The 27,145-nt window shown below is 43.9% G+C and overlaps 1 protein-coding gene across 2 annotated transcripts in view; it reads right to left on the bottom strand.

The window, feature by feature from the left end:
* Positions 1-9,974: 9,974 nt before the first annotated feature.
* INSC (INSC spindle orientation adaptor protein) overlaps positions 9,975-27,145 on the bottom strand; it is a gene marked incomplete at its 5' end in the record, with an annotated part of 122,581 nt that continues 105,410 nt past the window's right edge. For both annotated transcript variants that reach the window (XM_081063704.1, XM_081063703.1), the window contains 4 exons: positions 9,975-10,577; positions 16,064-16,140; positions 17,613-17,768; positions 21,889-21,955. In XM_081063704.1, the coding sequence (XP_080919830.1) occupies positions 10,449-10,577; positions 16,064-16,140; positions 17,613-17,768; positions 21,889-21,955 (429 nt within the window). In that variant the 3' untranslated portion in view covers positions 9,975-10,448. The remainder of the gene's footprint in view (positions 10,578-16,063; positions 16,141-17,612; positions 17,769-21,888; positions 21,956-27,145) is intronic.

Below are 27,145 nucleotides of genomic sequence, written 5' to 3' on the forward strand. Positions count from 1 at the left end.
GAGAGATGTTTGGGCAGTGAATTTATGTCTAGAGCCCAATGGACCAGAATCTGGCAAGATTTCCTTTCTGCTTCACAAGGACAGAGCAATTGCTGAGTTGGGCCCTGAAAACAAAGGCTTTGTTTTGTATGGTTACCACACGGCCCCTTCCTCTCTCTTTGGAATTTGACGAGCAAATTGGCATCTGTGTTGCTGAGACTGTCATAGAATAGTGATTGTTAATTACACCCTAGATGTCCTGCCTCATTCTGCTGTGGATGTATTATGCTAAATGTGTGCAGTAGCAAAAGATCTTAAATTTGATTTCAAGTTGCGTATCTCAGCATGCTGCCAGACCCGCCCCAGGGCAGAGAGCTCCTCAAGTGGCCTTTTGGGAGTTCTTCTGCTCTAGAATTTCTGGTTCTAACCAGGAAGTATTCAAAGGGTCCAGATAATGTGAGTATGAATTCTTGAGTCTCTCCAGGTAGAGTATAACACATCAAATTACGTCATCCACTGCTGTAGAGAGCAATCTCTAATCAGAGTACTGTATGAGCTTTAGCTTCAGAGACAATATTTTTCATAAGGATCTACTCCTCTAATTGGTAAAATTCTAACCTTACATCTCAACCCCAAAGCAAAATGAATGATGCAGTCTCAATTATAAAGAACTTGCAAGGGACCAACAAGTGACTAAAGTAGCTGCTTCTAAAAATAAATCTAGTTCATGCCAGCTATCTGATTTCCTCTGCATAGACCATCTGGATTAATTCTCCTCATCTTCAGTCTTGGACCCAGCAGACTCCCCCTTTATCACCCAAGATGGGGTAGGGCTTTGGGTCTATTTCGGCTTTCGAGTAGGCAACCAGAAACAACATACCATGCTGGTCTTAGGTACGCTGAAACACTCCTCTGCATATTTCTGTGATTCATTTTGGCATACTTTACATAGTAAGAAATGTACAGAGAATAATATACAAGTACCATATGTTCACAACCCAGATTTAACAGCTAATAACATTTCACTTTACATACTACAGCTCTTTTATTATTAATGAAATAAAAGTCTCATATATCCCTTCTCAATCCCATTCCTTTCACTTCCTCCCTGGGGGTAAACATTATCTTAAAGATCATGTGTATCCTTCCTACCTGTACTAGTCTCCTGGGGTAGCCATAATAAAATACCACAAACTGATTAAACAGCAGAAATGCATTGTCTCACCGTTCTGGAGGCTAAATGTTAGAGATCACGGTAAGGGCAGGGCCACGCTCCCTCTGAAGGCTCTAGGGAAGGCCGCCCTCCCCGCCCCTGGTAGCTCCTGGCTGTGGCAACGTCACTCCTACTTCACATGGCATTCTCCCTGCGTGCAGCTCTGAGTCCAAATTCCCCCTTTTGATAAGGATGACAGTCATACTGGTCTTGGGGCCCACGCTATGCCACTGTGATCCCACCTTAACCAATTCGATCTTCAAAGACCCTATTTCCAAATAAGGTCACATCTGAGGTGGGGTGTGTAGTTAGGACTTTAACAAAAGAATTTGGGGTAAAGGGACAAAACTCAAGCCATAGAACCACTCATGTATTAACACTCTTAACACATGATTTTTCTACAAACATATATCGGGGGTGCCAAAAAAAAAAAAAAAAAAAATATATATATATATATATATATATATATATATATATATATATACACACATGACTGGTATTCATCTTTTGTTACTGGTATATATTGAGTATTACAATTTTAATACAGTTTTTTCCTTTCTTAAAATGTGTATACATTTTTTGGCACCCTCTGTATATTATTTTACGTATATCAACTTTTATATAAATGGCATTATTCTGTATGTATCTTTTACAACTTTTTTATCCAGCAATATATTTTTGAGATGTTATCAATAGAACAAATTTATACTACTTCATTTACAGTACTTCACTATATGAATGTACCACTATCCTTTCTATACTAAAATTTAAAATTACTACAAGGTTCAAAATGTCATCCAGTTAGTAAATAATAACAGGTATATGAGACTTAGGCTTGGATTACATGAGCTCTCTGGCTCCAGTTCTTCCCACGATCATGTGGATCTTTAATTGCATTTTGTGATCCTGCAATTTTATTATTTCAGGCCTTAGCAGTTTCCCTCGTTAAGAAAGTTTCAGACAGCTGGAGGAGAGCCACTTAACTGGTGGTGAGTATCACTAAGCAACAAAAAAGAGATGGAAGATATTTTAATGGATCAATAACTATTAAAAGTTCAAATTTGGGGGCGGCTGGATGGCTCAGTTGGTTAGAGTGCGAGCTCTCCACTTCAAGGTTGCCGTTTCAATCCCCTCATGGGATGGTGGGCTGCGCCCCCTGCAACTACAGATGGAAAATGGTGACTAGGCTTGGACCTGAGCTGCGCCCTCCACAACTAGATTGAAGGACAACGACTTGGAGCTGATGGGCTCTGGAGAAACACACTGTTCCCCAATATTCCCCAATAAAATATTTGTTTTTAAAAAGTTCAAGTTTGGTTTGAGAGAGCTCTGGGAGAACAGCTGGAGGTCCCCAGCCTGTGGGATGTGCCTGTAGGAGGAAGGCAGAAGGCAGAGGCTGGAGATGAGTAGTGTACCTGACTTTCTGACTCTTCTGGACTGATCTTTGGGGCAGGAAATTGATCCCATTGTCTGTTCATCAGACATCACAGTGAGCAGACAACTCTGCAAAGGGGAGTTAAACAGTAACCTGAAAGCTATAGAAAGGCTTCCAGACATTCTTACAAGTGCACAGCCAGGAGCCTCACCTGAGATCTGGGATCTCCCTTGTTCGGCGTTTCAGCCATCGCTAATCTGAGATTCAGCAAAGTGAAGGAAGTCTTGATCTTATAGGCAGAAGACAGCACAGCTTACGTGGGCTCACGTGGTAGCATGGGAAGGAGAGGGAGACCCATCAGCACAACAAATACTCCACAGACCATCAAACTCAGATGCCAAGAGACAGTGTGGGGACAGAGCCAAGAGTGCAGTTTCTAGGCTCTTGGCCTCACATGGAAAGGTGCTCACTCGGGTAGTAAATGGCCATCAACTGTAATTGGTTGGCCATCAGCTGTGAGTAGTTGGCTGTCAGCTGTCACCAGCGAGCCATTGGCCACTAATATAACTGCCGTGGCTACGCTAGCAGAAAACTGGGGCTATCAAGAAGATGGTGGCTGAGCTAGCAAGAGCGAATTGCAGTTAACACGATGGATTGCAGCTAGCAAGTGAGGTTGGTTGGCAGAGAGAAGTAGACGGCAGGTTGCAGATAGTGTGGCTCCTGCTTCCTACGTCTCCAACCCAGCCGCCAGTGAGAATATAGTGGTATGACTCCCCTACCTATGGCTCCGTGGGTGTTCCTTTTTGGCCTCGCCATGTCCTGCATTCTTATGTGGGGAGCGGGACCAGAGACCCCACATGACACCCTGCAGACAGATAAGGAAATGGTCAGCCTGGGCAAGTTCTTAAACAAAGTGAAAACGTCTACTGGTCATCTGACTAAGACCTGCCAACATGGATGGAGTGATGGAGCCTTTTTGAGAAAGAACCTCAGAAAAAGAGATGTTGACTGCCTTTGCCCAGAACCACTTTCTTCCTATTTGATGCTGTGACATCTGGCATCTGTGAGCACCTTCTGCCTTTGTGTACCTCCATCTCTGTTACTCTGAAGAACCCCGATGGGAGAGCTCCATTTCACTTCCAAATACTACTAGGTCCTTGAGGAAAATGCTGGAAAACCACATGGGGTGGGAAATGAGGTTGGATGTGAATTTTAAGGAAAGATCTTTACTTCCTTTGCCTGCTACATGGGCCTTTGAAATGTCTTCTTCAAAATTTGGAAATTCTCTCAAAGGACCTCTGCAAGGAAAAGGTCAGCCTAATATGAGTCCGGGAATTACCTCAGATGGGTCATGTGAAGCATTTCTCAAGACAAACCATCTACATGGAACTTCCCAGATGAACTTTTAACTTTAGAAATATTGTAGAAATATAGATAAGTTTATGATCACATTTTAACATGTTTGAGGTCTAAAGAGTACATTTTTCATAGACAGTTAAAAATTAGCATGTGTTTCCTGCCACATTTTACCTCATGGCACGCATGGATTCAGCAGAAAGCGCAGCACAGCTGGAAGCAGTGGGAGTAGCCAAGGCTGAAAAATGGAGCTGAAAAATACCTTGAAAGCTTCTCGCCCTCCTGGCCTGCCCTGAGGGCAGAAACCTGAGGAACCTGACCAAAATAAGAGGGGACTGTTTTCAAGGTTGATGGTGAAATAAGCCTGCAGTGTGCCTGATTCAGTCTCAGGATGAAGAGAGAGAGCATGAACTTGAAAAAAAATGCCGTGTAAATGATGTAGGTAAACCGATAAGATTCTTGTTTCTGTATGTGATGCCAAAATTTGAAAATATGCAAATAGCCCTTTATGGATTTTTCTATTGATTTATATTTGGACTCTATTGTTTTCTTTAAGGGCTTCAAGTCTGAGACTCACACACACACATACACACACACAAATATCCTCTAATTTCTGCTATCAGTCATGTATAGTTCCCCAAGCTATATGATAAATCACAGATAAAAATCATGGGGAAGAATGGTACCAGATTGTGGACATAAATGGAATCTTTACAAAAAGATAATCAGAAATCTCTTTAAAAAACAGAAATTTTAAAGCAATTGTTCTCAAAGCCTATCATTACTTTTAAAATGGAACTGATAACAGACAGCATTTACTTTGGTTTGTCTTTGAAACTTTACTCTGAAACTAGGCAGAGGAGTGACTACTATAGAGATTTTCATGGTATGGCTCCCAGACTGTACAGGATTTCTCTTGATTATTTAAGTTATATTTCATTGCCTCATTCCTATTCTTTTTCCCTGAAATAATCTTCATATCTATCACTATAATTTTAACAAAGGAATAACTAAAGGTGTGTATCAGTACTTAAAATTATTTAATTAAAAATGCAAATGATGTTTTTCAAATGAAAACAAAGTTCAGAATTTGTCAAAGTGTCACAGTGACATTTTGAAGATCAAGCATGGCGTTTGAGCTTATGCATACAAGAATATGCATATGAAATGTATGTGTACCAAAACGGAATGATTGTGGGCCTCAGTGTCAAATCCTGTCCTCCATGACCAGTTATGTATGAGATGTTGGGCAAGATGGAGAGTCTTTCTGAACCTCAGTTTTCCTATTCGTAAAAAGCGATTAATAATAACTTTCCATGGTCATTTTAGAAATTTAGTGAAGTTCTATATGTTACAGTGGCACAGAGCAGGTGCACAGAAAAATGGCAGTTGTGTTTGTAGTAGTTATTTCTTGGATCCAAGTCCCAGGCTTTCCATTAATTTACTATGTAATTTTAGGCGAGACTCTTTAGTCCTAAGTGCAAGGTGTAAAGATGGGACTGGATGGTCTCTCCATCCCTTGTAGGAGGAAAGTCTGTGTTCACCACACTACAGATCTACACTTACGGCACCATCAAGAAAGACCAGGCAACCGGAAGGGATCTGGTTGACTTTGTAGCCACATTTATTGTGCCCTTGACATTGGGCACTATTCTAAGTCTTTTCCATGTAGTAACACAGTTTTTCCTCACAGCTCTATGATTAAGGCACTATCATTAATCCCATCTGACAGATGAAGAAGCTGAGGCACGGAGAGGTTAGGTACCTTTCTCAAAGTCACCAAGTTAGTAAGTGCAGAGCCACGATTCAAACCAACAGAGGCCACAGAGTTCATAGCTGTTTTCATCATTACACTTGCCAGCTTTTCTAAGGGGATGGGCCTACTGACAACTCACCCACCACCCTCCAGTCTACATTCACAGGTAATCCCAGCACTTAGTCATTTTTACTTTTCTTTCCTGGGCCCAGAGTAGACCATCATGATATGTTTGCTGGTGGATGATGGTTCTACACAGGTCCAGAGCCATAGCTACCTTCTAGTAAGTGTCTGGTGCTAACTTCCTGCTTTCTTCCTAATTAGTCTCTGAAGTCGGAGAGATGTGGGTTCAATCCCCCACATCGGTATTAACTATATGATTTTGGCAACATTACTTAAGCTCTCCACGCCTCTGTTTCCCCATTTTAATGAAGGGTATAAATGGAAATATTAATAATAGCTCCTAACTTACCAATGTAGGAATAACAAGAGGTAATCCATGGTAAAATGATTAGAAACAGGCAATCACTAAATAGGATCAGCATTAACTCTGATCCTGGAAGGGCTCCTTCACTTCTCCCTGTTCTGAGCCAAGAGTGGGATTCTCCGGCCCGGGGCCTGGCTAGGGCAGCCCCCTGAAATTCTACGCTGCTCCCAGATATAGCCAAGCACACAGGCCACAGTCCTGTGATTGAGGGTGGAGTGGGGCTATGAGGGTCTCAGCAGCGGAGGCGGCGCCGTCTATCCTGTCTCCCCCACCCTTTATAGCCTAGAGAGGGAGGGCAGGATGTTCTTCCACCTTCCACAGGTTTTAACTATAAATTCCCTCTATGGCTTAATGTCATCCTTTTACGCTTCTTTTATACGTTCTCTTCCAAGTTCCACATTTCTGAATAACATTATTGAACAACAACAACAACAACAAAAAAGACCCTACAAGTCTTTGGCATCAATTTTCCATTCTGTACTCAATTTTCTTTTCTTCTCCCTCTTCTTTTGCTTATTAATAATGTTTCCTTTCTGTGTAACACTATCTTTTCATGCTATGATTTTGTGGGTGTTACAAAAAGATATTGTTAAAGGGACAGCAATTATCCCATAGTTTAATAGAGCCAGAGCAAAGATGTGAGGAAGCTACAGGTCCCCCAAAAGCGGAACGCTATCGTCGTAAGAGGATCTTACAATGGAAGCTTCCCTTGTGTCATTTGTGTCCCAATGCCTTTGAATAAACTCTCAGTTCTTTTAGTCTTAGATGGTCCCTTCCTATTTATTTTTTATTTTCTTTTTTTACTAGTTAGACTTTCTCTAAGGTTCACAACAAAATTGAGTGAAAGGTACAGAGCTTCCTTATATTCCTCCTGCTCCCCCACATGTATAGCCTCCCCCATTATCAACATCCCTCACCAAAATGGTACATTTGTTACAATTGATAAACTTATACTGACACATCATAATCACCCAAAGTCCACAGTTGACGTTATGGTTCACTCTTGTTGTTGTATAACACAGTGTATCGATTTGGACAAATGTATAATGACATGTGTCTAGGGTAGGGTATGCAGAGTACTACCCTGCCCTAAGAATCCTGTCGTCAGCCTGTTCATCCCTCCCCACCCCAACTCCTGACAATAACTGGTTTTTCACTGTCTCCATAGTTTTGCCTATTCCAAGATGTCATATAGTTGGAATTATACAGTACGTAGCCTTTCCAGGTTGGCTTCTTTCACTTAGTAATATGCTTTTAAGGTTATTCCATTTCTTTCCGTGGTTTAATAGCTCATTTACTTTTAGCACTGAATAGCATTTCATTGTCTGGGTTTATTTATTCTTTCTCTTACTGAAGGACATCTCGGTTGCTTCCAAGTTTGGGCAATTATGAGTAAAGCTGCTATAAATATCCATACGCAGGTTTTTGTGTGGACATAAGTGTTCAACTCCTTTAGCTAAATACCAAGGAGCACTGCTGGCTCATATGATAAGAGTATGTTAAGTTCTTCTCAAGTGGTGAGAACTCTTTGCGTTCCCACCAGCAATGAATGAGAGTTCTGGTTGTTTCACATCCTCCCCAATGTTTGGTGTTGTCAGTGTTCCGGATTTTTACCATTTTCGCAGGTGTGCAGTGGAATCTCATTGTTTTCATTTGTATTTCCTTGACGACATAGATGTGGAGCGTCTTTTCATATGCTTATTTGCCAGCTGTATATCTTCCTTGATGACGTGTCTGTTAAGATCTTTGTGTTGTTTGTAATAGGGTTGCTTGTTTTCTTCTGTTGAGTTTTAAGAGTTCTTTGTATATTTTGGAGAACAGGCTTTTACCAGAATGTGTATTTTGCAAATATGTATCTCCCAGTCTGTGGTTTGTCTTCTGATGCTTTTGACATTGTCTTTTGCAGACCAGGCGTTTGTAATTTCAATAAAGTCCAGCTCATCAGTTATTTCTTTCATGGGCGCCATGCCATTGGTGTTGTATCTAAAGAGCCATCGCTATACCTAAACCAAGATCATCTAGGTTTTCTCTTATGTTGTCTTCTAGGAGTTTTGTAGTTTTGCACTTTACGTTTAGGTCTGTGATCCATTTTAAGTTAATTTTTGTGAAGAGTATTTTTCTTTTTTTTTTGGCATGTGAATTTCCAGCACCATTTGTTAAAGAGACAATTGTATTGCATTTGTTACTTTGTCAAAGTTCAGCAAACTATACTTATGTGGGTCTGTTTCTGGGATATCTGTTCTGTTCCATTTATCTGTTTTGTTTTTCGCTCACCAATACCAAACTATTGTGATTACTGTACCTTTATAGAAAGTCTTGAAGTCAGGTAGTGTCAGTGTTCCAACTTTGTTCTTTTCAATATTGTGTTGACTCTTTGGGATCTTTTGTCCCTCCATATAAACTTTAGAGTCAGTTTGTTGATACCCACAAAACAACAACAACAACAACAACAAAAACTTGCTGAGGTTTTGATTGAGATTGCATTGAATCTATAGAACGAGTTGAGAAAAACTGATATCTTGACAATATTGAGTCTTCCTATCGAGAATGTGAAATATCTCTCCATTTATTTACTTCTTTGATTTCATTTATCAGAGTTTTGTAGTTTTCCTCATATAGATCTTGTACATATTTTGTTCGATTTACACCCAAATATTTCATTTTTGGGGTGCTAATATAAACAATATTGTATTTTTAATTTCAAATTCCATTTTATTATTGGTGTATAGAAAAGTGATTGACTTTTGTGTTTTAAACTTATATCCTGCAACCTTGCTATAATTGTTAACGAGTTCCAGGAGTTTGGTTGTTGATTCTTTCAGATTTTCTACATAAATGATTGTGTCATCAGAAAACAGTTTTGTCTTCCTTCCCAACCTGTATATATTTTATTTCCTTTTCCTGTTTTATCTATTCATTCTCATTAGCTAGAAGCTCCAGTGTGATATTGAAAAGGAGTGATGAAAGGAGACATCCTTCCCTTGTACCTGATCTTTTGAGAAAACTTCAAGTTTCTTAATGAGAAAGCTTCAAGTATGATGTTAACTGTAGGTATTTTGTGGATATGCCTAATCAAATTGAGGAAATTTCTCTTTATTCCTAGTTTAATGAGTTTTTATCATGAATGGGTATTGTATTTTGTCAAATGTTTTTTCTTCATCTATTGATATGATCATGTGATTTTTCTTTTTCGGCTTCTTGATGTAATGGAATTCAAGAAAGTTTTCTTGAATTGGATAAAATGACATCATAATATGATGATATTAAACCTTTCAGAAGGATTCACAGATTCTTGTGATACTTTCAAGCAATGCAATTGGTAAACGATCTCTCCAAACAAACAAAAACAAACAATAAAACCTCTTCTTTGTAGCATCTACCAATTCCTGTGGTGTAGATACTTCCACTATTGCCAATTTCAAGCTATGAATATGAGGTCACTGATTGTGGGATTGAAAAGAAATCCTCACAATTGTCCCTTGCAAGCTGGTATAAGCCAACTCCAGCACGCCACTACTTTCAAGTATACATTTGAAAAGGTATTATTCACTAAAAACTCATCTGAAGAAGCTATTCACCATGAGGTTTCAGGAAAAACAGAGAAGCTAAGGGAAACTGAATTTCTGGGGACTTTGGAAATATTCTTGATTTCTCACTAAGTCACTCAGAACTTGATCCATTTATGAATCTACGAAAACCATGTAACTTCCTATGCATTTTAATAGTTGGAAAGTTTTTGTGGCATGAAACCTTGGGAAGCAAGAAATTAGTCTCAGGTATAATTTAATCAGAAAATCCAAGACATTTTGTCTGATTGCATTTATTAAAGAATAAAAGTTTCCTTCTAGTATATTCTGTCCAACTATGAAATTCATTTAAAATCTTTTTTAAAAGAGCAAATCCAACATTAAAAAACTGCTGGGCAGTTATAATACTCTGGTTCCCAAGTTAAAAAAAAAATGAGGCAAGATTATATAGTGAGAGTAGAGAAATCAATATGAAGTGAAATCACCCATGACAATCTGTCATATTAGGCATTATGCATTTCAACATCTGCAACTTAAAAGTCACAGAAGTCAAAAAATAAAAACAAAAAATACTCCCAAGGAACGTAGCCTAATGATGTTGCTAGACTATTTAGCCCTCTGTCCATTTCATGTAAAAAATAAATTAAGTATAAATAAGGAGGTGAGGGGGCTGGTGTGTAGTCAGGTGTGTTCACAGGTAAGTACACAGAGGGGGCATGAGAATGGAGCCAAATGCCTTTCCTCTCCTTCACTAGCTACACAAAACTCTCCTCCATGTTGCTGCAGAGTAAGAAAGAGTCCACCAGCCGGGGCTGGACCAGCTGCTGGAAGTCAGAGTCCTGGAGGCCTTCAGGGCAGACCCCAGCCAATCTACGCAGAGCAGCCTAGGGAGAAAACAGAAGAGATGACACGGGTCAGACTGGGCCCTGCTTAGGTGCATGTATTTCCTTCAACTGCCTGGAGAGATGCATTTCAGGAAGTGGCTCATTTGCCAAGCAATTTGAGGTAATCCTCACCTTTCCACCTTAGTGATCTGGTCCTTTTGATTACCTGGTCACCAGAGTCACCTTCACATTTGGGCACCTGGTTGCATTTGTGCCTTGGTCACCATGAGAGGTGTCATCTGAAAGTCTTCATGATCTTAATAATGGTCTTGCCATCTTGATTTTCCAGTCATCCTGGGAACTTAGTTTTTTTAAGATCTGTCATTTTAAAGATCTGGTCAACTTAGTGACATATTTAAGATTTATTTATCCTAAAGACGGTAACTGCCAGAGCCTCAGTAGAATTATATTCCTGCTTCCAGCTCCCTGGAGGAACCTTAGAACAGCAAGGACTATTGATTTATCCTAAATTCAGCAAGGTTCTGAGGAAAACACTATGAGATGGGAAGGAGGGAGGAGAGATGAAGGAAAGTCATACAACAGAAGAAGATGGAGGTTCTACCACCAAGATGGGGATGTACAGGAAAGAGCAGTGCAGGCAGAATGAAATCACTGCCAAGGTCTCCATACACTGAGCATTTCACTCTTGAGTATGCTATCTCATTTTATGCCCATGTGCTTTGCCAAACTCTTCTCTATGACATGAAGTTCCTCCCCACTCTTTTCTTGCCAGCAGTCGCATTCATCCTGCAAGGCTTGGCTCATTGTCACCTCCTCTGTGAAGTCTTCCCTGATTCCTTGAAGCAGCAACAGTCCCTCCCTCCTCCGTACACTCACAGCCCCTGGCTTGACCTCAACCCTCTCACACTTGACAGTAACTGGTTTTTAGGTGTTTATCTCCTGCATTCGACTCTGAGCTCCTCAAGGGCAGAGACTCTTTTATTTTTCTCATATCTACAGCAGGTAGGTCAGGGGTTGGCACAGGCCTCAAAAAATATTTGCAAAACAAAGTGCTTTAAAATTGACTCCTACTGCTAGAATTACCTAAAACTGCAAATGTGAGCTATGCACCTCTTTACCAGTTAGCTCAGGCAATGCATACTGAGTGTTCAATGAATATTAATTACTTCCCTCTTCTGCAGACTGTACACATCAGGAAACAAGGTAGGAGCTTAAGGATGCCCTTCCCCTGGGAAACAAAGTGGGGGGTAATATCTGAAATGGCAGATGAAGCAAAGAAGGAGGAATGCCAACATAACATTTTATTTAATCCTTAAAACATACGGCAAAGTAAGTATCACAATCTCTAATTTGAAAATAAGGAAACTAAGGCTCAGAGAGGAAAAGAGGCCTTCCCAAAATCACAAAGCAGTTTAACTCCAGGGCCTATACACACAGGCAGGAAGCCGCAAGCCAGGACACTAGGTTATATTGAGTACAAGGCAGGCATACCTAGCTCATTACCTAGACATGAGAGGTAACCTATCGCTGGGAAATAGCCTAATTGGCAAACAGAGAGGATGGCTTAAGTTGGTAGTTGGGCTAATAGGCACTGCCATGTCTATGCGGGATAAAAGAGAAGGGCTATGCATCTCTGTGCACATGGGCAGGGTCTGAGAAACTAGTGACAGGAAGTAGACTCCAGGAGACTGCCTCTAACTAGTGCGCCCTGCCTCTCCTGGGGTATGATTTCGCCTAGGGCTAAAGAAGCTGACTTCATAGTACTTTCTGATTCCTCTTGATCCAACTGGGATAAATAATGCCATTGCCCTTGGGTTGTCACTGTAAAAAGGAGCCAGGAATCTTCACCTGATGAAGATGTGAGGCCATCGATGTATTTTACATCATCAGGGGTAAAAATAAAGCAAGAGGAAGGAAGGGAGAAAGACAAAGAAATAGAAAATAGACCCATGAAGAGAGAAAATGAGGTAGAAGAAGAAAATAGCAGAGAGGCAGAGAAAAAGAGACAACAGAAAAGCAAAATAAGAAAGAAATATTAAAAGAGAGAGACAAAGGTGAACTGGTGAAAAAAAATAGACTAGGCATGAAAGGGAGATTAAAGGAAGGAGAGATGGTGACAAAGAAAAAGAGAGGGCGCACTGGGAACAGGAGAATCATAGGAGAAAGGTAGGAAGAGGTGAGGAGGCAGGACAGGAGGGAGGGGGAGAGTGAGCGAGAGAGAGAGAGAGACAGAGAGAGAGAGAGAGAGAGAGAGAGAGAGAGAGAGAGAGAGAGAGAGAGACAGAGAACTGAGGGAGATAAAAAGAAAGGGAAAAAAGGAAAGGAGAGAGAGAAACTCCTAAGAGAGGAGGCAACCTCTAGAAGGAGAGAAAAACAAAAACAAAATGAAAGAGAGAGAGGAGAGAGAGAGAGAGAGAGAGAGAGAGAGAGAGAGAGAGAGAGAGAAAGAGAGAGAGAGAGAGAGAGAATTAGAAACAGACTTGAAAACACAGAAAGGCAAATAGACACCCTCACCTCCCCAGGGTCCCTAGAAAGTCTGCAGGACATGAACCCAAACTTTCTGGAGGACCCCCCTCCTCAACATCCATGGGCTCGAAGGACCCTCCAGCCTTCTGAAGCCTTTCTCTCAACCTCTGCTTTCCTCAAAGGGTTAACAGCCAATCATCCCAGGATCTCATTCCCAGACAGTCTGAAAACACCCAAGTATTAAACAAGCCCAGCAGACCATTGACAGCAGCTTCATTAAGGAAAAATCAATTCTGCTTGGGGGAGGCAATCTGTGCTGCCACTTACCCAGATGTGGGGAATGATAATTAAAATGTCCTCTCTCCACCTGAAGAGAGCCTTGACGCTGGGAAGAAGGCCTTGGAAACAGGCAGGAGAGGTAGCCTCCACTCCCTCCACCAGGCCAGGCTCCAAGTGGCCTCTATCTTCCCAGCCAGGGGGCTGCACTCAGTTGTGGGGCCCCTTCTGAGAGCCAAACCATGAACACCTACAAATACCGGGGGCTGGCTGCGGGGAGACAAGTCTATAAGTCCCTCAGGCTAGAAACAGTCACCAACCCTAGGTCCTATGGGGATACAAACTGCTGGAAAAGGGCCCTGTCCCTAAGAAGGTTCCAGGTTGTAGGGGAGAAATATAAATCCCCCATGAGCCAAGATAGCAAGACCAGGGCCACAAGACATGGGGGCAGAAAACAGGTCTGGTCAAAAGTCAAGCCCTGCAGCGTCAGGCAGGCCTGTGCTTGAATTCCAAGAGCCTCCCCTATAATACCCAGAACACTGCCTAACACAACATGCTTCCTACTAGGGATAAACAAAGTCCACGCAGGCAGGCCCAGGGGCCTACTGTGTGCTCCTCGTCTTTCAGCACAGAGAGCTCCTGGGAAGCTTCATGGAGGAGATGGATTTTGATCTGAACCTTGAAGGGGTGCTGGCAGAGCTGTAGAAGGGACAGCTGCTTGAGACAAGGGCCAAGGCACAGTGTCTGGTGGCTCCCAGCACTCTGGCCTAGCTGAGCAGGATGGGGCCTGTGGGAGGCCTCTAGCCCTCAGAGGTGGGTCGGAGCCCAATGTGAAGGGCTGAGCATGTGGACAACAGGCTGTAGATAATGGGGAGCCATGGAAGGTTTGGTTATGGACGTGTCATGGTTGTAAACTATCGTGAGGAAAATTAGCCAGCAGCCACATGCAGGGCAGACTGGGGGTAAGGGGGTCTCTCCAGCATCCAACAATTCATCCACAAGGAGAAATTGAAGTATGCTCTTCTTCAAACTAATAATACAACTGAAAAAGGCATCATAACAAGCCCCCTTTCCAATGGAGCTATAACGTTTCCCAACATTTCCTCCGGGCCTAGTCAGTGGTAGGCACTTCCTGGCACCTGAATTTTGAAGATGATGGTGGTTGGAACCAGTTATTATGTGTTTTCCAGGTATTCATCTCTCTCCATTTGACTCACTAGGCCAGACCGAATTAAGAAGTGCTGTGAACTGACATGAAAACAATTACCTCTTTACATTTAGTAACCTCTAACTGAAACTTAGCCTTTCCTTCTGTTATGACAGTAACCACAAACCGCAAAGTCTCAGCAATCCCTGTGACTTGTTCCCAAGTAGAAATCACATAGCTTTATATCCCATAAGTTATTATAGCTACCTTCAAATATCGTTGACACTCATTGCTAGTCAAGCGTACAATAACTTATTAGGCCCACTGCTAGCTCTTAGTTAACGCATTCATTTAAAAGTACATATACGAGTATATCACATGTTTAAATACTCTAATAATTATTTTAATGGGATTGGTTTCCTTTTTAACTCTATGTATTGTATTGTATGCATTTAAAACATTATTCTGAGAAGGGGGTCATAAGCTTCATCAGATCACCAGAGGCCCAGGAAAGGCTAAGGTTGTTCTGCATGTACCAGAATAAAAGCCCCGGGTGAGCAGAGATTTTTGCCCCCCTCCCCACAGCAATATCCCTGTAGCCTAGAAGTGTGCATGGTATATAGAATCAGTAAATATTTATTAAATAAAATTTATAGCACTTAGCAACCTACCTACTGTCATACAGTTCATTAATGGCAAAACCAAGACAGGTGTGTCTGGCTGTAATGCCCTGCTCTTTTTATCACCACACAATGCTCCTCAGGAGCTCCCAGAAATGAGTTGAGCTCAGTTTAAGAAAGACAGGTAAGGAGAGGGCTTTACTGCGAAACAGCTTGGAGGACCCTCCTGCTCCATCGCTTCTCCCTTGCGTCCTTTGAGGACCAGTCAAGGATCTGGCACTCCCTCCTGACAATAAAATGGCCTGTTTATACAATGACTTCCAACTGGAAGCTGCCGTTACAGCCCCACAGGGAGTAGTACAGAGACAAAGTGTGCATTCCCCATCCGGTGCTACAGGATGAATTAATGAGTGACCCAAGCATGGAGGAGAAGTTGGGGACCTCCCAGGATTCACTTGCTTGGATCAGGGTGAAGATCCTGGCAGCTGACTGAACAATACTCTCTGTCCTGTCCTTTTGCCTCCGTCCTATTCCACAAAGGAGGAGGGAGCTGCAAGGCTGGAAGCTCACCAGCAGAGGGCCTCTGTCCCAGGAGGAAGGGAGAGTTTTCTCACTATGTGCAGTTTGGAACCCGCAGGAGACGTCCCCACCCTAGTTGCCACGTGCTGGCAGCACCATGACATCACTAACACCACCCAACATTCCCCCCGCCAGCCACTCTGGTCTGGGTCGCTGTTCGGATTTCCTAGAATCTCAAAGGTTCATAGCTACTAAGTGTGGTGGTAGAGATTCCCCAGTCCCCCGTCCTTCACATATATGATCTCATGTATTTTCTTCACAACTTTATGAATTAAGTGAAACAAGTATTACTCTTATTACCATTTTATCTAGAAAAGTTGAAGTCCAGAGAAATTTCATGGCTTACCCAAGCCAACCGTGGCATAGCCAGCTCTCCTGGCGCCTGGCCTACAATCTCAAAGCCCAGGGAGAAATCTGGGGGAAGACTGGGAACTCACCAGACAGGCCACGAGCACGGCATCACTGCTGTTCCTCTCGGAGGGCGATCGGCAGAGCTCAATGAGGCGGGACATACCTGCGTGAGACACACAGAGAACCTCAAGCCTTGGATGGGGACCAACCAGGCCAGGCCTAAGCCAGAGCGGCTCCCCCTCTCTCACAAAGCTCTCCGCATGGAGCCCTGGGGAGGCAGGTGACTCTCAGGAACTCTGTCAGCCCGCCAGTAGGCCAGGGAAGGGGGCTGAACCCAGCTGGAGGAGATTGTGGTGAAAACCTCCTGCTTCCTCTGGTGTGAACAGACCCTGGTCAGGGCCAGGATGAGCTGCAGCATCTAAATCAAACCTCTAAGAGCCAGAAGACTGGCCAGGACTGAATTCAGTTACAACTACAGCCGAAGGTAGTGCAGGTCTCTGAGAAAGAGATACTTCTGTGCAGGCTTCCGATTGTACCAGAACTATGTTTAACGTTTACATCCTTATCAGCGGAACTGCCCAGGACCTCTTTTTTTTTCCAATTGACTATCAGTCAGAAAATACACTGCAGCTAAAACTACAGAAAACTACAGATTGCAGAGGTTAATGTTGCCTAGGCCTTTACAGAGGAAAGTTAAGCAAATGACTGCTTTTAAATGTAAATTGACCTTTTCAAACTCAAAAAACCCACAACTCCTTATAAGATAGTAATAAAAGGTGTGCAGACCCCTTTTGTGTGTTTATTCCTCATGAAGTCTTTATGAAGCTGGAACCCTCTGCTGCCCTAGGGTCCCCTCTTGCTGTCCTTGTACCTGGATGATAGGTGGCACTGCCAGGCCTATTCTCATGCCTCTACCTGAAGCGCCCTTTCTCAGCCTTCACAGCAGAATAACTCCTCAAACCACAGCTGAAAACTCACCTTCTTCCTGAAATATTCTTTGACTCACCCAGATAAATGGTGGCTACTTCCCCTGTGCACTAAACGGACAGGCTTTGAGTATCGCTCTATGATATTCAAGTGCAAATGTTTCTTTGCCTATGTGCCTCATTAGGGCTGAAAGCCCTGTGGTCAGGACAATGCTATAGTTAGTGTTATGTGCCTAGCACTCAGAACAGAGGCTAGCATAGAGTGGGTGATCTGAAAACATTTGCTGGGTAAATAAGTGACTGACTAAATGAATGAGTGATTTCATGAGTGAATTCATAAATGAGTTAATAGTGAATAAATGAAATAATGAATGCATGAATGAATGAATACACGAAAGGATTCGTGTATGAATGAGTGAGTGAATGAATGAGGAAATGAATGAAAGAATGGGGTCATAATTAACAGGAAGTCTGCAGGTGAGTCACCGTTCTGGCCAACTTAAACCTCTCTCAGCCCTTCCACTCTCTTGCTTCAGCCCCAGGTTTAAACGAGACTAGGGGCTGCACCCTGCACCTCTATCCTAGCACCCAGAGAGAAGGGTTCACGCCAGTTAGCCCTTGCTCTTAGTCCTCTGTCACCACCATGGCATCAGGGCTGTTCCCATCCCAAGCCCTTCACTCCACTCCCACCACAGCCAGCATCCCTTACAGCTCAGCCGCACGGCTTCCCGTGCCACGTCTGGGTCTCGGCTGAGACGGGCCAAGGTCACTGCCGCCTTCTGCTGGACTCGCTCGCAGGCCGCCACCTCAGCAGGGGTCCCAGACCTTGGCTTCTCAGACAGCATGCCCATGATAAGCTGGACCCCTGGGTGGAAAAAGAGGAACAGTTGGTAGTTGCCCAAGTGGGGAAACTTCCCCTTGGAGTCAGCAGGATGGACAACTGTAGGCTCAAACAAAGGCTGTCAGAGTGACAGGGGGACCTCAACCACAGGCAGGAAGCTAGACAAAGCCACCTTTTCTACTTCTTCTGCCCTGGGGGGGTATCTCTGATTCCATATACCAAGTCACTATACTTGGAAAGGACATCTGCAGGACATCCCTTTTTATTTTTCAGTTCTATTATGGAGCTTTTACTATGTGCCTGGCACTGTGCTAAATGCACAGTAAGTGCGTGATTCCCTAAAACCTACCAGTAGCCTTATGAACTAGGTACTACTATGATTCACTCTGAGGCCCACAGAGATGTGAAGTACCTTTCCCAGGGTCATGCAGTTAGGAGTTGGGGAGCTAGTATCGGAACCCAGATAATCTGGTTTCTCTCCATCACCTCTTTACCTCTGATGCTGGCTGCATCTGAATCAGGTCCAGAAGTGATGGGTCCCCTTGGGGGGAGGTGACCCAAACCTAGGCTGGATAAACAATAGGTCAAATGTTTTAGAGTAGGTGAAAGCAGTAGAGGAGGCTACAAGAGTTGGATTGAGAGATTTAGGCCTGGATTTGGTCTGTTGAGAAGCCTCCCCACCCTCCCCTGAGATCCCATCTGTGTTGATTGTCCGGCAAACCCACACCCACTTTCATTGCCACCTCAAGTCTTTGCCCATCTAATTCTTTCTGCAGGAGATGTCATTGTCCCTCTCACTCTCCATCTAAGTAGTTCCCATCCTGCAGGTAGTAAAAGTCCATCTTCTATGGGAAGTATTCCTTAACTGCCCCAGCCCCGGCCCCTTTTCCTATACCCAGTGGCACTTGACAGTTTGGAACTTAAACCAGCAAAACACAGATGTATTTTGCTTTGTTTTGTTGCTCCACAGAGTGTCTTAAAAAATTTATTAATTTTCTGCTAATATGAAAATTGGGAGATTTCTATAGAAATCTAACCGGTTCTGACAACACTGGGCGCACATAGCTGCATGACAACAATTTGCTAAAACTTGTTATAAGCTTACTTTTTAAAATGAGATTGATCCAGTCCTTGTTGAGATTACATCATCCATGTAAATTACTTGTCTAGATCCTTTAGGCATCTAAGTTTGCAACCTCTAACTAGGCCATAGAGCCCGAAGGGTCCTTAAGAGTTCTTCCAGCCCAGCCCCTCCCTCCCTCATTTCTCAGATGAGAACCTGAGGTCTGGAGAGAGGATGTGAGGTCCCAAGTGCACACAGGAGTCAGGTCCAGTGCAGCACTCCAGACAAGTGACTCTGAATCTTACTTGAACCAGATGCAATTTCCAGCTCTTCTAGATTCCCGTGCACTGGGGCTGTGAGTTACTTAGTTATGGACCCTACGGCTATTCAGTTCCTGGGGAGGGGCCGTTTCTCTCTCCGGTGAGCTTTGTAAGCGCCCCAGTTCTCCCCACACAAGCTCAAAGGACCCTGCTGGCCCTGCCTTTCTTAGTCTCTATTAACTCTGCCATCACACAGTCTAACCTTGGGGCAAGGTGCTTCTCTCCCAAATCTTCTCCCTGGCCACTGAATGGAACATGCTCTTCAGGCTCCCTAGTCCACAATGTCCCTAAGACAAGGTCATTGCTGTTCATGTCCTGTGATATGCGTATTATGGCCTCTGGGAACATGAACAGGCCGAACGAAAATGACAACTTTAGGAAGTACCACAAGCTTAAGATATGTTACTAACTCATCCTGGTTAATGTTCCCATAAATAAGCCATTTTCCCAACCCCAGCTTTGTACCTGGAACCTGAAAAAGAACAGTTTCTCATATACTAGCAAGTAAGCTCCACAGGGCAAGGAGTTTTGTCCATTTCCTGCAAGCATATGTCTAAAGTATCCAGAACAGTGATTAGTCCAAACATTTGTTGAATGACTATCAAATGAATGAATGTGAATGCACTCATGTGAAGTCTTACAGATGTATAAAGACAAAGTTTTCTTTGCATGTATACTTTCTAAGTCTTGTCTAAAAAAAGATGTGATGCGATGAAATTGGGGCTGCCGAAGAAAATCCGGAATGTGTTTCTGAAGTGCTGGCCAGGCTCAATGCCAGAAGAGTTGCCTGAGAGTTTTGGGGAGTTATAGCTTTGGAGACCAGCCCCCAATGTCGTGTTCTCTCCCCAGCGTTCTCTCCAACTCAGCCCCAGTCCCTCAGGGAGAAGCAAAACTAGTTGAAAGGGAGATATTGATGTCAATGGATGGACAAGTAAGAGCTTGGGCTGGACTGTCCTGCCTCCCAGTGTAAGGATGACCACTGGCCAGAGTCTCTGACCTCCCAGTATGGCCCCCTTCAACCACACCTCATCACCAACATGCACACACAATTCGAGGCAGGACAGAGAAAAAAATCACCAAGATGCAGGGCAAGGCACATGAGTCTCATGCTTTCTGGTAAGAGGACAGCCTTTTAAAGCCCAGACTGCATGATAGGGCTTGCCCTGTCCAGCTCAGGAGGCCCCTGGCTTTGTCACCACCATTGCTAATCCCTCAAGTCCTGCCCCACTTTGCTAAATAGTCTCTTCATCAAACTCTCTTCAGTTGAGCCATGTGAGGCTATCACTGTTTCCTGAAAGAGTAGATACACTTAGCACAGTGCTCATTCTGTGCTAGACACACTTTTAACAATCTTTCTATGAATCCTCACATCATCTCTAAGAGGTAGGTATTACTATTGTTCCCATTTTGCAGATGCAAAAACAGAGGTCGCATAGCTAGTAATTAGCGGGACTCAAGCCCAGTCTGTTTTCAGTTTTCACAGTCTCAACCTCTGTGCCATTCTCCTTCTCCTGCATTATTTTATTATAGATGTCATACTTTTGTCATGTTATCACTTTTGTCAAGTTGGGCTCTCCTTCTAGACTGTGAGATCCTCTAGGACAAAGGCAAGGATTTATTTCTCTCTGTGTTCATTTGTTTAGCACAATGTCAGGCACATAGTTGGTCCCAGCAACTGTTGACTAAATAAGTCTGTCAATAGCACACTGCAAACCATGAAACCCTCTATAGACGCTAGATATTCCAATCCTAAATCCATAGGCCTTGGGGGACCCACTTCGCTGACCACTTGAACTTAAGGCTCTGAGCGCTGAAGTAACAGGCCACGAAATGACACCTCCCAGACTCCCAGCCTCAGCTGGCTCAGGAAAGTTTTTCATTATTAGCTCCATCACATGGAATTAACACAAAATGATGTGTTTCAATTAGTAATAGAGCAATGGGGGATGGGAAATGTGAATATTTGTTAAAACAGCAGGGCAACCTGGCAGAAGACGGTTTAACAAGAGCAGAGGCAGCTGGCCTGGGGTCCCAGCTCACTCATTCTCATTAGTGTCTCTGGTTTCCAACCGGTTGCTAATTGCTCCCTTATTTTCCAGTCACAGGGAGCCCTCGCCACTCTGTTCCCAGCTGCAGGGTGGCTGGCCTGTCCGCCAGCTGGGACTGCTTAGATCAGTTTCAGGTCAACAAAACCTGGACCTTAGTGCACAGGGTAGGAGCAGGGGAGCAAGTGGGAAAGAGATGCTCTCAGGTGAGGGGTTGAGGGATCCAGCTCGCCCTGACCTGATCCCTCACTTCTCAGGCACTTCAGCTTTCTACAGAAATCAGAAATGATTTAAAGAAATGATTTAAAGTTGGAATTCATCCTATTGTAGGAACAGAGTTTCACTTTTTGAATCATAATGAAATCTTTGTCTTTTCTTCACCACCCTAGTGAAAATAGCAACTGCCCCCTGTCTACCTTGGGGCTACCTTACGCCCCTCTCTGCTTTATTTTCTCCAAACTCTATTACCCTCTGACCTTTTCTATCTTTTCGTTCACTGTCTCCCAGTAGAATTAAAGCCCCATGAAAGCAAGCAAGCACTTACATATTGGCCCAGTTGCACATATAAGCATGTGTATATGTATGCTCATGCAATTGTGGAGACCCACATGTACAGATGTACATATCTCCACACAGACCTTCACACAAACACAAAGGCGCAGGGTCCTGTATAGCCACACAATCCGTGCCACATGCACACTGTTGTAAATACACACCGTTCTCCTGAATGATGTCAGAGGCGCACTGCTCTAGGACAGACATGTTTGCCAAGATGGTCACAATCTGGAAAAGAGAATTGAGAAGCTAAGAAAGTGGGCACGCCTGAGCCACAAGGTGATGTCTACAGACAGCTGAGCCAGGGACTACAGAGCTTTCCTTTAGCCTGTGACTCCTTCCTGTCCCCTTGGCCCATCCTTCCATGGTATTTTCTTTCATCCGCATGGGCTCCTGCCACCCAGCTGTGTTTTTCCAGTGACTTGATGCCCATTCCTCAGCACGTGTCCCTGGGATGGACCCCAGGATTCCACTGGAGAGAACAGTGTTACATGAGTAAAGTTGGGGACCCTGTCATCTTTCAGAAGGGTCTCTCTGGCCCCAGCCCCTGAAATGCAGACAGAACTGGCAGCTTCCCGGCTAGCCCCTGCCCTGGATTAGGTTCCCTCTATCCTAGATTTTTGCCTTGGTACTGAATCCCACCTACTTCGAACCTGAAATTAAGGGAGACTAAGGTCAAGTTAGAGAACATGAGTGAGACAGAAGGGCAGCATTACAGCCCAAGCATCGGGCGCTTTATGGAATCTGAGGAGAAAGCTCACGCCCAGCTGCACTTTACAAGACTGTGGCCTCCAAGCCTTGCTTGTTGGTTATCACTGAAGGGCTCTGCCCGCAGTAAAGAGATGCTGACAGCGGGCGGACAGTGAGCCTGGGTTACCACCTCACAGGCTGGGCAGCCAACAGCCCACCCCATCCTCACCCCTTGGCCTAGTCAAGGTTGCAGAGAGAACTCACAGCACAAAACTGGATTAAGGAGTGGACCATCAGGGGGCCTTCTGCAGACCCTAAACTGTACAGGCTGCCAAAACATCACTGGAAAATGTTGGAAACTTGGTACCTATTAACTCAGATACTACCCATGACAGTATCCCTGACATAACCAGCAAAATGAAAATTCACCCACTGCCGTGGAAGCAGACAGCACTCTCACATGGTAAATCATATAAATTAAAAAATAAAATAAAAAACACCTCTCATTGGTGCAGACCTATCTCTTTTCAAGGTTTCTTCAAAGCCTGTGGCACAATGTAACTGGAGGCCATGTCTCCACCTCTGAGGTGGCAGCTGACAGTCTCCTGAGGACAGTTCAGGCAGCTTAAATTCTGAAACTAGATAATTACTGGATAGTAATGTGATGTTTACTAAGAAAGAGTATTAGCTAGATGTTAATTGGTTCAATATTGGCACCTTAGTCTGGATAATGAATACATGTAACAAATCTTTTAAACAGAAAAATTGCCATATTAATAGAATATCTCCCCCAGCCCCCACTAAACACATGTTGAAAAGGGACCTGCGTCATAGGCTTCTGTGGCATCTGCGTGTGTCATCCCCTTCCAGCTCAGACCTAGGCAGGGGCCTGGCTGGGTAAGCATGGCTGGGGTGCACTGACAGGGGAAGGACAGGAGAATACCCGAAAAGCTTCATCCCAAAGGCAAGGCTGCCTCACCAGATGTTTTATGAAGGGAATGACAAGCTCCTATTTGCGTTTTAGAAAGATAATGGGACTAAAGGAGGATTAGTCCTTGGAAGCCTCCCCCACCCCTTTTAAGATTATGAGTGTGTGAGGGCTGAGGGGAAGGAGTTAGAGGAAAAATATGGATTGATGATGCAGTTAAAAAAATGGAAGGTTCCCCAGGAGGCACAGAGTGCACAGTCTTATGAGAAAAGAGACCTAAGGCCAAGTCCGTGTCAGATTACAGCTCATTTGGCTTCCTGTAGGCTGTGAGCAGTAGCAGGGAGCACGGCCTCTGCTCCCATCACACAGTGACTGTGACGACCCAACCATCACCAGTCTGGCCTTTCTGAAAAGACAGTTGTTTGACATACAGATTCAAATGCAAAGGATGAGAGAAAGGGAGGAAGGACAACATGAAAAAAGAAAAAGAAAGCTTTGTCGAACGCATCAGGTTCATTACACGGCAATTATTAGCTGTGGTACAGGCACAGGTAGGTCTTTGTGTCAAACTAATTTAGATCCTGTTAATGAAAATTACTTCCTCTTTACAGAGCCTGTACCCCATGTGGTTTTCGGAGTTGCAGATGAAGCATTCAATTAAGCACAATTTGAATAAATGCCAATTATGCCCTGCTTCGCGTCCCCCTTTTGAAACATCCTTACATGCACCATGACGTAGAGAAAGAATTTCTTCTTGCACTTAAGCCCCGGGCTAGGATGTTAGGGACCAACTGGTTTATCTCATTGGATATAAGATAGCAATGCTATCCGGGGGAAACATACAGGGCGCTCGGCAGACAGTTCTCCTCTGGCCCAGGCTAATTCGATCCTGTCTGAAGGTTTTCAGTTAAGTCCCATTCCTCCTGAATGAAAAGGCACTGTTCCCTCTGCAGTTATTTGGTGAATCGAGAGGGTATCAGCTTTGAGAAAAGCCCTAGGTGAGAGGCAGTGTGTTGTAGGGGCTAATGCATGGATCAGCCAGCCTAGTTCCAAGTCTTGGCTCAATCGTCTATTTTCTATGTGATCTTGGCCACATTACTGAACTTTTCTGTGCCTTGGTTAGTGAAGGTGTATTAGATTTCTATTGCTACTTTAACCAATCACCACAAACTTAGTGGCTGAAAACAACATACTTTTATCTTGCAGTTCAGGAGGTGAGAAGTCCTCAATGGGTCTTGTGGAGCAAAACTCAAGGGGTAGACAGAGCTGCATTCTTCCAGGAGGCTCTAGAGACGAATCCGCATCCCTGTATTTTCCAGTTTCTAGAGGCTGCTTGCATTCCTCGGCTCTTGGCACCACACTACTCTGATCTCAGCTTCCTCAATCACATCTCAGTCTCTAACGCTGAGCCTCCTGCCTCCTTAGAAGAACCCTTGTGGTTACACTGGACCCATGGACGATCCAGGATAATCTTCCTATATCAAGACCCTTAACTTAATCATATCCACAAAATCCCTTTGGCCAGGTAAGGTAGCATATTCACTGGTTTGGAGGATTAGGACGTGGACATCTTTGGGGGTGGGTGCATTATTTGGCCTACCACAGGAGATCAATATGAGATAACCCATAAGTCTGTTGTGAGCATTAAATGAGTTAGTGTTTTGTCAAGCACCCAGAATATTTGTCAAATAAAATGAGTATAACTTGCCTGAGGGAAACAGAGTCTGAAAGGACCCAAACCTTGAAAGACTGCTACAAAATCTGGACATTCTAAAATGCGAAGCAAATGATGTGTTTTCATGGGAAGTGTATACCAGTAACTTCTACCTCTATGAAAGCAATAAATTTCTGAAGTCCACAAAAACGTCATACTCAGTAAAAGTCTGTTGTGGGTTAGACAAGGTAACAGAGTCCCTTTCACTCTAGGTTGCCACTGCTTCACAGGCAGGGCAGAGGTGAGCCAGCATAAGGCAGTGAGAAAGGGTTCTCACTGCCCCATGCCACACCTGTAGCTGGATTCCCTAGATAGCACGACCCCTAAACATTACCTCCGGGGGATGAAAATACAGGCCACACAGATGGCTTGTTAGCAGGGAGTTCGGTGCTCAATCACAACAGCTCCCCAGATTAGCAGAGGGGCGAGAGCGAGCCCAGGCCCAATACTGCCTTCACCCCCATTCACACCCCGGGGGTGAGTACAGGACGGGCATGGCCATCGAGGCTTCTGCTGGACAAATTAAGTGGACTCAGCTTGTTGAGATGATGAAGAGGTTCTCACTGAGATATCCAAACAAAGATGGACCAAGTATAGATCCAAGACCAACAGGCTCCACACAGCATTGGCGTCATTGGCAGATGCATTACTGGAAGCTTTACGGGCATTTAATCTCCTAAGTGTTTCAGGGGGTGGTGAGCACTTCAGAGTCTAATTCATCTTCTTTGTCTTCATTACAGAGAGCTCTCTGATCACCTTAATTCTCCCTCTGCCACAGGAAAGAGCCATTTGTTTCTTTAATGGGTACTCTCTCACTAGCTAAGTGGTTGCTCTGAATCAGGGCAGAAGGTGAAGCCATCCTGAGGACGGTGGGAGATGTGCCTGGCTCAGACTTTTAGGGTAGGGGGAAGGGGGAAGAAGAGGGGTGGGAAAGATGGGGTCAGGGGCACAGGGTGGTTGGGGAGTGAGGCAGGAAAACTCCTGATTCCAGATTCAGAAAGAATTGCCATCTGCATAGAACTTGACCACATTTTCTCCCGACCTCGAGACCCCTCCTTCCGAGGAATCAACGAGGTTTCAAAAGGGCCCAGTCACTCGTCGTGATGAAAAAAGTATCTCTGTACATAGAGCATAGAGGATGTCTGAGCTGGAAGAGACCATGCCCATTTAACAGATAAGGAAGTTCCACTCCAGAGGTTCCCCATTCAGGTCTGTGTGCCACACATTCCAATGCCAGTAGTAATAACAGCATGGACAGAGGTTTCCATTTATTTAATAGTTTCTTTGTGCCAGGAACCGTACCAAGAATTTATACTCATTCATTTATTTAATTCTTACTTCAACTTTGTGAAGTATGTATTACTCAACTCCATTCACCGATGAGAGAAGTGAGGCTTGGAGTGAATTGTCCAAAGTTACATGATTATCAATAGAGGAGAAGCTTTGAACCCAGGTCATCTAACCCCCAAATTCCCGTTCTTTCTGTTTCACTACTGGATCTTCTGTGAAATGACCAGAGTTGGTCACGGGAGAGAAACTTGAAGGTGAAGGGACCTAAAATCATGTCAGGTACATGAGACCCAGCAACTGGAGGTGTCTACCTGAAGAAGAGAAGGTGGGAGCAAGGTGGGCCCTCCAGGCCCACTCCCCATAGCCAAGGGCTGTGACTGCAATAGGCGTTGGACATGTTCCCCTCAGACACCAAGTGGGCCAATGGCTGAGCCATCACTCGTTATCCGTCTGTACTGTCATACCTTGTCTTCATGGGAAGCTTGTCCAACTCTTAGAAGTGAGAGATTAGACTATAAAGGAAGTCAGGAACAATATTATGCATGGCTTGGAAGGCCAAGCTGAGGACTTTGTGTAATTCACTATTCATACTCTTCCTTAGAGCATCAAGTTTAAAAAAGAATATTCATCATATATTAAGGACTAAGCATTGTATCAGGTCCTTTACGTATATCACCTCACTCATTCTCACAATAATCCTGCAAGGTAGACATTCATGTCCCAATTAATAGATGAGAACACCAACACCAAGGAGACTGTGATTTGCCCAAAGTCACTCAATGAATAAATGGCCTGG

This window comes from Rhinolophus hipposideros (genome assembly GCF_964194185.1).
Source record: "Rhinolophus hipposideros genome assembly, chromosome: 10".
NCBI classification, from domain to species: Eukaryota; Metazoa; Chordata; class Mammalia; order Chiroptera; family Rhinolophidae; genus Rhinolophus; species Rhinolophus hipposideros.